The 13,450-nt window shown below is 35.6% G+C and overlaps 1 protein-coding gene across 3 annotated transcripts in view; it reads left to right on the plus strand.

Moving 5' to 3' along the window:
• The first annotated feature begins 2,637 nt into the window (after positions 1 to 2,637).
• Positions 2,638 to 13,450, plus strand: part of TUBGCP5 (tubulin gamma complex associated protein 5) — a 49,500-nt gene continuing 38,687 nt past the window's right edge. Inside the window, exons 1-6 of one of the 3 annotated variants that reach the window (XM_023500394.2) lie at positions 2,638 to 2,982; positions 8,243 to 8,296; positions 8,703 to 8,811; positions 11,215 to 11,311; positions 11,603 to 11,682; positions 12,270 to 12,405. In XM_023500394.2, coding sequence (XP_023356162.1) covers positions 2,837 to 2,982; positions 8,243 to 8,296; positions 8,703 to 8,811; positions 11,215 to 11,311; positions 11,603 to 11,682; positions 12,270 to 12,405 — 622 coding nt within the window. In that variant the 5' untranslated portion in view covers positions 2,638 to 2,836. Of the gene's footprint in view, positions 2,983 to 8,242; positions 8,297 to 8,702; positions 8,812 to 9,262; positions 9,387 to 11,214; positions 11,312 to 11,602; positions 11,683 to 12,269; positions 12,406 to 13,450 lie in introns of those variants that run through there. The other 2 variants (XM_003765621.4, XM_031959083.1) reach the window with 2 other exon arrangements.

The raw sequence follows: 13,450 nt of genomic DNA on the forward strand, positions 1-13,450 counted from the left end.
TCCAACCTTTTCCCTCCTTCCCCCCATCCTTTCCCCCAGATGGCAGGCTGATCAATTCATGTTAAATATGTTAAAGTATAAGTTAAATACAATATAAGTATACATGTCCAAACAGTTATTTTGCTGTACAAAAAGAATCGGACTTTGAAATAGTGTACAATTAGCCTGTGAAGGAAATCAAAAATGCAGGTGGACATATTTAGAGGGATTGGGAATTCTATGTAGTAGTTCATAGTCATCTCCCAGAGTTCTTTCGCTGGGTGTAGCTGGTTCAATTAATTACTGCTCTATTGGAACTGATTTGGTTCATCTCATTGTTGAAGAGGGCCAGGTCCATCAGAATTGATCATCATATAGTATTGTTGTTGAAGTATATAATGATGTCCTGGTCCTGCTCATGTCATTCAGCATCAGTTCATATAAGTCTCTCCAGGCCTTTCTGAAATCATCCTGCTGGTCATTTTTTACAGAACAACAATAGTCCATAATATTCATATACCACATTTTATTCAGCTATTCTCCAATTGATGGGCATCCACTCAGTTTCCAGTTTCTGGCCATTACAAAGAGACCTGCCACAAACATTCTTGCACATCCAGGTCCCTATCCCTTCTTTAAGATCTCTTTGGGATAAAGCCCAGTAGTAACACTGCTGGATCAAAGGATCACAGTTTGATAACTTTTTGGGCATAGTTCCAAATTGCTCTCCAGAATGGCTGGATGTGTTCACAATTCCACCAACAATGTATCAGTGTCCCAGTTTTCCCACATCCCCTCCAACATTCCTCATTATCTTTCCCTGTCATTCTAGCCAATCTGACAGGTGTGTAGATCTCAGAGTTGTCTTAAGAAATGCAGTTTCTTAAAAGGACCACAACCCACTTAGGTGGCAAAGTCCTATTAGGGAAATGGAGGCTGGCATTGAGAAGAGAATGTCTTCTCAGTGGGCAGGAGTCCTGGCAGCTATACCAAAGAAGCAAAGCATACTACTTTGGACATTCTGCAAAGAAATGAGAGATCAGAAACCTATTTTATGAGCAGATCTTGGGGGTTGGGAGGAGCTGGGGGCACTTTTGAGCTGATCAGACCAGGATCTCCCAAGTGAAATTACTTTGAAGGCTTTTTCAGCCTGAATTTGAATGGAGATCCCAGCTATCAAGGGAGGTGATTTGCCTTAGAAATAGCCCAGCCTGAGAAGCTCTCTCACAAACTCCAAGGAGCCTAGGAGGCCAGGAAACAAAGGGTACAGAATTTCAGTGTTAGATCAAAAGGAAACACAGTTTCACACCCGTCAGGTTCACAAAGAATCTGACAAAACTGAACACCACCAAATATGTATTTGTGTGTTTAAACACACACACACACAGTATAAATATATATGTTTGTATATATATGTGTGTGTGTGTGAATACACTGTTTTATTTTTATTTTATATATATATACACACTGTTTTATTTTTATTTTATATATATACACACTGTTTTATTTTTATTTTATATATATACACACTGTTTTATTTTTATTTTATATATATACACACTGTTTTATTTCTATTTTATATATATGCACACTGTTTTATTTTTATTTTATATATATACACACTGTTTTATTTCTATTTTATATATATGCACAGTTTTATTTTTATTTTATATATATACACACTGTTTTATTTTTATTTTATATATATACACACTGTTTTATTTTTATTTTATATAAATATATATATATCAAGAATGGCCTCAACATCCATTGTACATTAAAGAACAGAATTAGAAAAATGTCCCAAGTCTAGAATCAAGACACTCATACTTTTAAATCAACATTAACTGCACTTAGAGCATTGTGTTAGCTTCTCAAAAGGATAAAACTAGATTACCTTTTCCTCCCCCAGAAATTCACGAAGAAAAATGGCCACAAGGAGGCTTATTAAGGGAACAAATTTCCAAAACAAAGAGCTCTGTGTCTCCACAGCTCCTCCTGCAGGCTCCCAGTGGTGAGAGGTCTGTCTGCGAAATTATTTGTCTTTTATCTTAAAGCACTACTCGAAAATAGAGAAGCTTCAAAAATAAATGAAAAGGAGGAGGCTAGATAGGATTCACTTTCCACCTTCTTTTAAGACGGTATTTACCGATTTTTCTTGTGCAGCAAAATAACTGTATAAATATGTATATACATATTGGATTCTATATTTTTCTATATTATAGAATATATATAAATATATTTATATTCTATATTATAGTCCAACATGTATTGGACTACCTGCCATCTAGGGGATGGGGAGGGGGGGAAGGAGGGGAAAATCTGGAATAGAAAGTTTTGCAAGAGTCATTGTTGAAAAATTACCCATGCATCTGTTTTGTAAATAAAAAAGCTTTAATTAAAAAAAAGATTAAGGATTTAGATTAAATTAGGGGAACTCGAACCTCTTTGCGTGTCACGGATCCCTTTTCAGAGTGTTTTAAAACTATCACCATCATCGTCGATATTGAAACAGAATAATCAATTTAAAAAAAAAAAAAAATGCTCACGGACCCTACGTTAAGACCTCGCGGGGCAGATGATGCTTAAGGTTCTTGCCCCTACTTCTCCCAGGCAACCAGACTCGCCAGTACCGCCACCAACCCGGGGAGACCGTCGGCGCATGCGCGTTCGTGCCCTCCCTCCCTCCGCGAGCCCTACGGGCTGGGGACATTATCGCGAGAGCTGTCAGCAGCCCCGCCAGACACAAACAGAACCCGCGGGACCCTCGGAATCTGGGGACCCTCCCCCAAGGAGTATAAAGAGACCTTCGTTCTCTCCGTAGGTTAATTCCAGCGAGGCCCGGGGGTGGGGCCCGATGGCCGGGGCCGCGCCGCCCTGGAGCCGGCTGGACAAGCAGCAGGACCGGGACGTGCGCGAGCTGATCCGGCGCGTGAGCGGCCTCCAGGACGAGGCGGACCACAACTTCCAGCTGGCCCTGCACTTCGCCTGGACCAATTTCAGGTCAGCGACTGGCTTTGTGGAAGAGCCCGAGCCTTGTAACCCCGTTATTATTCCCCTCTCCGCCCCCGCCCTCTCACCGCAGCTTTTTGCCATGATCGCTAACCTTCCGGGCCACCATACGAGCGGGCAGGTACGGAAGCTCGGCTCGGAGCGTCTTTAGAATGTTCCCCGGATTTGCCCTCCTGCTGGTGTCCCGATCTCTATTGGCCCTCTCGGGCCACCGTAGTCCCCCGTATTCTTCCTGGCTATTGGGGAGTAAGATTTTAGTCCAGCCTCAGCCTTCGCCCCGTGAGCTAAGACGAGGGATCGGGAAGGGCTCAGGGAGAGCAGCGGGACTGGGCGGATTCCCTCGCGGGTGGCAGTTGCGGGACTCGGGTTCTTCCAGAAGTTCGTACCCCGAGTTGCGTGTTTTATTTTTGTCCCCGCCGGTGGCTATCACTGAAGGACCCCCACCGCGGGGAATAACCGGGCAAGGACCGGGGGGAAAGGAGCTTTTGTGACTTTGTGCGGCAGCGCTCTGCCCGGACGGGACTGTTCAAACTAAATAATCATCTGTCATAGTGACAGCTTCTCTTTAAATAATATCGTAAACTCTTCAAAGAATGTTTTACATCCGTCTTCGCATTTGGTGCTTAGAACCACCTGGTGAGGGAAGCTGGGCTAGTGTATTCTGATTCTTATTTAACAATTAAAGAACCGAAAAAAATGATGACGCGCCCCAAGACTACACAGGTTTTTCTGCACAAATAGGGTGGGAACTTAGTGTCTTCCGTCTATTACACTGCATCCCAAGTATCTTTTTGTCCTTCAAACATTTTCCTGTTGCCAATGATTTTCAGTTAAGTCTGTAAACTTTCCTTACAACTTTTTGACTCCAAAACAATAATGCGTGGTGTAAATAGCTTTCCACCTTTCTGAACTAATTGAAGTTCGATAACATGTTATTAAGGAATCTATAGTCTGCTCTTCCTCTTTTTTTTTTTTTTTTTTTTTTTAATAGCCTTTTATTTACAGGTTATATGCATGGGTAACTTTACAGCATTAACAATTGCCAAACCTCTTGTTCCAATTTTTCACCTCTTACCCCCCCCCACCCCCTCCCCTAGATGGCAGGATGACCAGTAGATGTTAAATATATTAAAATATAAGTTAGATACACAATAAGTATACATGACCAAACCGTTATTTTGCTGTACAAAAAGAATCAGACTCTGAAATATTGTACAATTAGCTTGTGAAGGAAATCAAAAATGCAGGTGGGCATAAATATAGGGATTGGGAATTCAATGTAATGGTTTTTAGTCTTTCTCTGAGCGTAGCTGATTCAGTTCATTACTGCTCCATTGGAAATGATTTGTTTGATTTCATTGCTGAGGATGGCCTGGTCCATCAGAACTGGTCATCATATAGTATTGTTGTTGAAGTATATAATGATCTCCTGGCCCTGCTCATTTCACTCAGCATCAGTTCGTGTAAGTCCCTCCAGGTCTTTCTGAAATCATCCTGTTGGTCATTTCTTACAGAACAGTAATCCATAATTTTCATATACCACAATTTATTCAGCCATTCTCCAACTGATGGACATCCATTCAGTTTCCAGTTTTTAGCCACTACAAAAAGGGCTGCCACAAACATTCGTGCACATACAGGTCCCTTTCCCTTCTTTATAATCTCTTTGGGATATAAGCCCAGTAGTAACACTGCTGGATCAAAGGGTATGCACAGTTTGATAACTTTTTGAAGTCTGCTCTTTCTCAAGCTCAGTAGTTAAAGACTATAAAGCTTAGCAGTGAACATTTTTTTTCTTAGTAAGCATTACATAAATATTAGCTACTAGTATTACTAATTACTATATTATTAATGTTATATTTGAGAAGAAATGGTATACTGGACAAATAGAGTAAATCTATTTAAGACAGATTTTGTAGACGAAATGATTTTTGAACCTTAATTAGGAAGGTAAGCAGTTATCAGATATTTATCAAGTCCCTGTTCTGTACCTATATAGTACAAAGCTATGTGTTAGGGTAGACTCCTTGCCCTAGAGGAAGTTACTGTCTTTGAAGAGGATACAAGATGTGTACATGAAACAACTGTGATACAGTTTAGGAGAGTAAATGCCAAATTGCATGCCACAAAGTATGTAGATTTACTTATAATTGGAATTAAGGTAATATTACTTTGGGCTCATTTAATTAGGCTCACTTTGAAAACGTAGATTAAATATTAAAAGTCATCTAATTCAATCACCTTTTTAGTTTCAATAAGATTTTGAGATTGAAATAGAAACTTTTGGTATTCTTTATAGTAGCTAAGAATCTTGGACAGTTTTGTGTTGTTTTTAAACAGTTACCAGTAAAGGGAAATAGTAATTTAAATTAATCTTTAAATTGAACAGAAACTTTCAAGAACATTTTCTCATAAGCAGACTATTTACAGAGTCCTATGTTTTAGTTAGCCTCATTAGAGCAAAACGCAAGTTATAGTGAAAGTATTGTGCTCTTGGTTGTTTGTCTTTGGTAAGATGACCAATGACATTAGGAAGGTGATGTCATGACTTGTAGATGAATTGGATTTAAGTAAAGCAGGGCTGTGTAAAGTTAGCAGCCTCACTCTTTTCCCAAGCCATATGGGTCCATTCACAACATAGTGTATTTTCACCTTTTTTGTTGTTGTTTGTTTGGTTTTTCATTTTTTTCCCTTTTTGATCTGATTTTTCTTGTGCAGCATGATAAATGTGGAAATATATATAGAAGAATTGCACATATTTAACATAGATTATTTACTGTCTAGGGGAACATGTGGGGAGGAGAAAAATTTGGAACACAAAGTTTTACAAGGGTGAATGTTGAAAACTATTGTTGCATATATTTCCAAAATAAAAAGCTATTATTTAATATATACATATATGTAAACACAATATAGATCCAGATAACTAGATATCTAGACCTGGCCCTGGATTTAGTGGTAGACCTTGAAACTGAGGTCTTTCCCAGGTCTTAGTTTATCTCAGGCAATACCCATTCATTAAAGGCTAGGTAGGAAGTGAGGCAAAAAAGGTCTCTTTTATCTAGTTTAAAAGAAAAAAATCTTTCTGAGAGGGGAAGACCCTTAGGATTTCTGGTCAAAACAGAAATAATTGCTATTTACACTCTGAACCATCAAAACCCAGTGACTACTTGAGGTTTGGGCTGGGATTTATTGTTGGCCAGTCTGTGAGAGCCAGATTTAATTGGATTTTAAAGCAAAGATCTTAAAAAAAAAAAAAAAAAAAATCTTGCCTTTAAACTCCCAGATATCTTTCTAGATTTCAGTAATCAAAATTTATATTTCTTTGGGCAGACCACCTGCAGATAAGGGATTTGATTCCTTATGTGGACAGACAAGAGAGGAGGAAAGGAAGAAAGGAAGGCAGGCAGGCATTGTGCTATTTATGCCAACAATAAAAGAATTGAGAGTTTTGAAGTAATAAAATAGACACATATAGTAACTTAGAAAACAATATTAAGTTTGAAATTTTCCAAGAGAAATAAAATTTAAAATGACAGCCTCAGGGAGTTTACTTTTTTCCAATTATAGGCTGGCCACTAGCTTATGGTATTTATGTCACATAAATGAATGACTATCTAGAAATAAGTTGGCTGAAGGCCCCTTATAGAGATGTTTCTTCCCTCTCAGCTGCCCAAATTTGGAATATTTCCTCTTCTTTTCCTCTTGAATTGTAAAGCCCTTATTTTTTTCTGGGCCAAATGGAAAAAACGAAGGGTCATTTTTTACCTTTTACTTCTTCTCTTCCTTTAATAAATACTTGTTGAATTAGCTTACTTAGCATTGCACTTTTTTGCTAGCTCAATCTCTGAGCAATCTCACTCATGGTCCCCTATTCTAAGTAAAATAAAAGCACTTTGCACAATGCCTGGCACATAGTAAACACCACATAAATGCTAGCTGTTGTTATTTATTTTATATTATTATAATATAGTTATTATTATTTGTTATTAATTGTAACTATTCTATGCTTTCTTATTTTTACTCTGTATTTTCTTCCTTAGTACTTTAATTTGTTCCAAAGTGTTCTATAATTAAAATCCCTTTATGTAGATAATGAGGCAGCCAAGTGGTACAATGGATAGAGTATCAGATCTGGATATCAGGAAATCATCTTCCTGAGTTATATCAGGCCTCAGATATTTACTAGCTGTGCAAATCACTTTATCCTGTTTACCTCAGTTTCTTCATCTGTAAAATGAACTGGAGAAGAAAATAGCAAACCACTCCAGTATCTTTGATAAGAGGAAATTCCCAATGAACTTTAGAGTCAAACATGACTGAATAATGAAAATGTAGGTGATTGTTAATTCTATATATCCAGCCATAATCTGTTCTCTGAGTTCCAGTGATGTGTCATACTACAAAGGACCAACTCTATGCCGCCTGGTTTGGTGTGGCCAGTCTACTAAGAATGATTTTTACCTTTTTAAATACAATAAAGTTATATAGAAAAAGTAAAAAATCTTTCTTAGCTTGGCTGGCTAGGATTACAAAAATAAGCAGTGGCTATAGTTTCCCAACCCCTGGCCAAAAGGATATAATACAAAACTGTATAACTTGGTGTTTAGGAGGACCCTCTGCTGTGTGACTCCAGCCTACCTCTAGTACATTCACATGAGCTCTCTTTCATACCTGAAATGCACTCCTTCCTCATCTGTACACTTGAAAAATCTTTCTCTTCAAAGCTCAGCTCAAGATTCTTCCATGACTTTTCCTGATAAACTCAGTTGAGTGTTTTCTTACTCATCAGATATTCTTAAAGCAAATTTTCTGGATATCTTCTTTGCCCCATTACATACTATCTTGTGTTATCTCAGTATGTGTCACAGAATCAGTTACCTAGCATAACCTGTGCTTGGATAGGAATTTTCTATATTGTTTCTAGTAAGCAGTTACTTAGTTTATGCTTGAAAACGTCCAGCTCAATAAAAACGATAGTAGATTGTAGACTCTCTGGGGTCAGGAACTGTTGTGTATCATCATTGTGTATTACAGTAATTTATATATAGTTAATGTTTGTTAAGTTTGCAGAATTGAATGAAAAATGTGTTGAGGAAAATTAATTTTATGAAAGTTTTTAATCCATGGGGGAGGAGGAATAGTGCCAAATATTTATATTTTACTTCCAAATTTATATTTCAGCTAGATTTTTTTATACAGATGTCATAAAATTACCATGAATAAATTATTTTCTTTCAATTTCATTTAGATTTCATCGTTTCCTAGATGTAAGCAGTCACAAAGTAGAGAGGACAATAGAAGGGTAAGTCAGTGTGTGTGTGTGTGTGTGTGTGTGTGTGTGTGTGTGTATGTACATACGTGCACACCAGTATTTTAGTTATCTGTGGGTATTCTCTTCACTAATGAAGGTCACAGTTCCCCTGTGTCTCAGTAGATAGTCATCATGTATTTCTCTGACCCAAAAAAATCAGTATGTGGTGGCAGGTCTTCTGATGATAAGCTTTTCTGAACTTTGTTGAGATGAACCTTGATGACAAATACATTCTCTTGTTAGGCTGGTACTTTATATTTTGCATTGCCTTTGAGTTCCCAATATACTTTGTTGAGATACCTGAATAAAACTATGGAAAACATGTATGTGTATTTAGCCTAAATATTTTTGTTAATACATTTCTTTTTGAAATATTAGTTATCTTTTGTTATTTTAGAATTTATGAAAAGCTCATCATTCATTCAGATCTCAGCAAAGCTGCCAGTTGGAAGAAATTAACTCAAGAGTTTCTACATGCTCAACTTCCAAGTATTAAGGAAGCAAAGGTATATTATTTTACGTACATTACACAAAAGAAGGCTTAGTCTTTAGAATTGAATTTGATTAGTTAATTGTAGCAATGTGCTTTTGAGGAAAGAATGCTAGATTTGTAATTAAAAGACTTATATTTGATTCAGCTCTTGTTATTATCACAGATAATCTTTTTCTTGTGTATCTGTTTCCTTATCTTACATTACTTGTTATGAGGAAAATATTTTGTAAATCTTGAAATATTATATAAATGTGATTTTTATTTACATATGAATTGATTGATTCAGGTATTTCTGTTACACTAAGTGCAATTTTGGCCAGTCATTTGCCTGCTGTCAGAATTAGAGTTCAGAGCCTGGAAGGAGCTGGTAACATTGTCTAGCTAATTTTAAAGTGTATGTTGAAATTATTTGATGGAATTTGGTTGACTTTCACAGAATCACAGAATTTGAGAGTGGGAGAAGACCTCAGCAAATCATTTAGTCCAACCCATCTATGAAAAGCAATTTTCATTATAATATATCAAAAAATTAGTTGTCCAGTTTCTGTTTGAAATCTTCAGAGGAGGGGGAACGTACCATTTCTCAAGGTACCACATTCCATTTTGACATAGCTCTGTTAGGAAGTCTTTATTGACATGAAACTTAAATTTGCTTCTATGTAATTTTACACATGTTTTCTATAACATGGACTCAAGGCTTTTTATCATCTAGAGTGCCTTTCTCTGGGAATTTTCTTTCTTTACCCACGGCAATCAGAACTGGAGAAATTCTGAAGAGGTTTCACCAAAGGGCATCCTATAATAGAACTATCATTTCCCTATTTATGGAAAATGCTTCTCTGATTGTAGCTTAAGACCTCATCAGGTTTTTTGGGCTGCTTTAACCTGGCTACTGATTCATAGTGAGTTTTTCAAAATAGTTGCTGTCTAGCTATGCCTTTCTAATTTTATACTTGTGAAGGTTGTTGTTGTTGTTTTAATAATCAAGTGAAAAACTGCATTTATCCTTCTTGATCCTCATTTTTTAGATCCAACCTGTCATGATCCTTTTGGATCCTGATTCTTCTGTCCACTATATTACCTCTCCCTTTGACTTTGTGTCATCTGCAAATTTGGAGACCATGCTCTCTATACCTTTATCCAAATTATAGATAAGAATGAAAACAGTTCAAGCACAGATCCCCAGAATATTCCACTGAAGACCTCACATAATGACATTCAGTAATTAACAAATAACCTCTTTGAGTCCAGTCATCCAACTATTTCTGAATTCATTGAATTTTATTATTGCCTTCACAAGAATAATATGAGATGATCAAAAGCTTTGCTAAAATCTAGGTAAATTATATCCACGGCATTCCTCTTATCTAATATTTTAATAATCCTTAAGTTTTCCCACCTTGGGAATAGCATACATAGAGGAGAGAACAGGATGTTTCTTCTCCACTCTAGAAGCAAATTGAAATCCCTTTAGGAAGCAGAGTGAGTAGAGAATGGGAAAGAGAGTATGCATTGCTATCACTTTGGACCCTAAGAGAGAAAGAATTTTCTTTCTGTTATTTTGTTGTCATTATATATTAGGAAAGATTCTGATCTAATTAAATTATCTACTTGTAGTGTGATTTGAGAGACTATATCCTTGAAATAACCATAAAATGAAGTTATTAAAAGAACATTCTGAACTGGAACAACATCATGTAGTAGAAAGCTAAATTGATTTAGAGTCCAAAGATCTGTGTTTTCGTGGTGGCCCTGCTTGTTGTAGCATTGTGACTTTGGGCACATTTTTAAATCATTTGTGAGTGTCAATTTCATCACCTGTAAAATAGGAATAATAGTACTTGGAATATAGATAGTGTGCCTAAAGTTTAGAGATTATCTTGCTAATAATATGAAGTATGGGTAACAGTGTAAATTTTGGCTAAAAAGAATTAGAAACTAATTTGAAGATTAATCTCAATACAAAACATTACAAGTTTCACCAAAATTTGGAGCAAGGAATAGAAGTTACGTATAACAGGATAATGGGTAGCAATTGTAGGAGGTAGATAAAGGCTTGCTCTTAATAATTATGTCCTAACAATTAGAGTTATCCCAAAAAAGAATGAGCTGTCTCGGGAAGTATGTTCTTTCTTTTTGGAGATCTTGAATCAAAAGTTGCATTTCCAACTATTGTGTATCTTTTAGATGGAATTTTTTTTCAGGTATTGGTTGGCCTAAATGACTAATTAGTTCCTTTCCAGTTCTGAAATCTGAGAATCAGTATTTAAAAAGTAATTTAAGTTAATGTCTTAGAAAAATAAATTTGGAAAAGAATATTATGTAACTATCAGAGGTTAGGTTTTTAGTCACAAAAAGTGGAATATAGGTTTTAATGATATGCTTTAATAACACATCTTATTCGCTTGTTTTAAAGACAGATACACATTATGCAATATTGTCACTCCTTCTGTGTCTTTCTGATTCTCCATCAAACACCAATTATGTGGAAAAGCCAAGAGAAAAAGAAGTGGGTAAGTTAACATGAAGATTTGCATCATCAGAGGACTTTTGTGAAAGTTCAAATTTTATATGAAATGGAAATTAATTTCAAAATGAAATTTGTTTTGAAGATTTAAAAATTATAATATGAATTAGAATCTATAGAAATGAGTGGGTTTTTCTGTATTTGTTTATTGAGAGACTTCATTCTTGAAATTTGTATTTCTTGATCTTTATTACTTGGAAATTTATGTGATTTCTTTGTGTAGTTTTAGGTCTTTTCTGAGAAAGTTAATAATAAGCAAAACTATGTTATGTCTTAGAAAAGAAAGAAGAATTTGACTGGGGAAAATACTTGATGGAAGGTGAAGAAATTGAATTGGGTCCAGATGCAGATACACCAGTAAGTTACAATAGTTTTGCTATTCATTATTTCAACACTTGCCAAGCATACACAATCTACCTGGTATAACCTATGGCAACAATTTTCTTGTTCTGCATATTCATTTATATTCTGATTCTTTGCAGAAAGGTTTTTAAGAAGCTACCCTTCCCTTTTTGGGGAGAGTGCAGGAATCTTCTTATTATACAACTACATAACTTTTGCTCAGGATTTGCAAAGTTCATACCCAAATAGGAGTTTGAGTAAGATAAATGTTAAGCTAGCCATCTTATCTGAGAATCTTTTTTTGTAACTAATTTGGTTGAATATTATCACCAAAAAAAAAAATGGTTCAATCCTTAATATTGAAAAGTCTCTGGCCATTGCCAGAGTTCTAAAAGATCTAAAAATCTAAATCTAAAAGATACACAATAGTTGGAAATGCAACTTTCGATTCAAAACTACTGAACTTTTAAGAAGTGATATTATTACTATATTTCTTCTTTTGTGGTATTCTTAATCTAGTTCCTTCTTGTTTAAGTGACTCTAGTTTTTTGTTTTGTTTTTTACTATTTACTAAAAGTAAGTTCTACTAACTTATTTGATAGAATTGGTCTGAAGAAAGTGAAGATGATGATGATCAACAGCCTCTTAGTAGAGAAGACTCTGGGATTCAGGTGGATAGAACACCATTAGAAGAACAAGATCAAAATAAGAAAATAGTACCTCATGTCAGTTGGAAAGGTATTTTATAATGAAAATGCCATATCTAATATTACTGAACAAAATGTCATATTTTAAAATTTGGCTAATATATCTTAAGTTCCTGTCTTTCTTTATACTTTGAAAAGCTCCTTTAAGTTTTTGTTTTTGTTTTTGTTTTTTGTTTTTTTGTTGAAGTAATTGGAGTTAAGTGACTTGCCCAGGGCCACACAGCTAGGAAGTGTTAAATATCTGAGACCAGATTTGAACACAAGTCCTCCTAACTTCAGGGCTGGTGCTCTATCTACTGCACCACCTAGTTGCCCTCCTTTAAGTTATTAAGAGATCTATAATTCTAGTATCTTAAAAGGAACACTGCATAATTAATATTAATAAGGAATGTTTATATGACATTTCTGTTCTTCAGTTTTAAAAATAAATAATGTAAGTTTTTCTTTAGTCTTAAATGTTTTTCATGGGGGGAGGGGTCACAAAATTTAAGGTTGTATTTTTCTATAAGATGAGATTAAATTCTTATTTAAGCAAAAAGAAAAATTTAAAATTAAAAAAAAAAAAAGAAAATTTCTTCCTTAACTCATCAGAGAATCATATCACTTTTGAGCTAAAGGAAAGTAAGGCCTGGAAAGCAAGTCTGATGACTTGTCCAGAGTCACCCAACTCGTTAATGATACTAGAATTGAAGCTTGCTAACTCATGGAAATTGTCACAATAAACCTAGCCTTTCTAGGTTGTATTAAAAAAAAAATTTTAAGATTCTTTTATAATTCATTCAGAAAATATTTGTTCAATATATACCTAGGCATGGTGGTAGATAGAAGGGAAAATAAAGCATGGTCCCTGATCTCTTGGAGTTTATAGGCTAGTAGGAGAGAGAAAAAGGACAAAAATTATTGAGTGAAATTTCAGTAAGAAAGGTACAAAATGTTATAGTAGTTTAAAAGGAGAGTTGTTTCTAGTGGGATCAAACAAGTTGGTTTAAGAGAAAACATTAAAGCTATGTCTTGGAATAAATAGTTTTTGAAGCTGGGGAAAGGCTTGCTAGGTGGAATGAATTGCATCCATAGGG

The sequence above is a fragment of the Sarcophilus harrisii genome, chromosome 3, assembly GCF_902635505.1.
Source record: "Sarcophilus harrisii chromosome 3, mSarHar1.11, whole genome shotgun sequence".
NCBI lineage: Eukaryota > Metazoa > Chordata > Mammalia > Dasyuromorphia > Dasyuridae > Sarcophilus > Sarcophilus harrisii.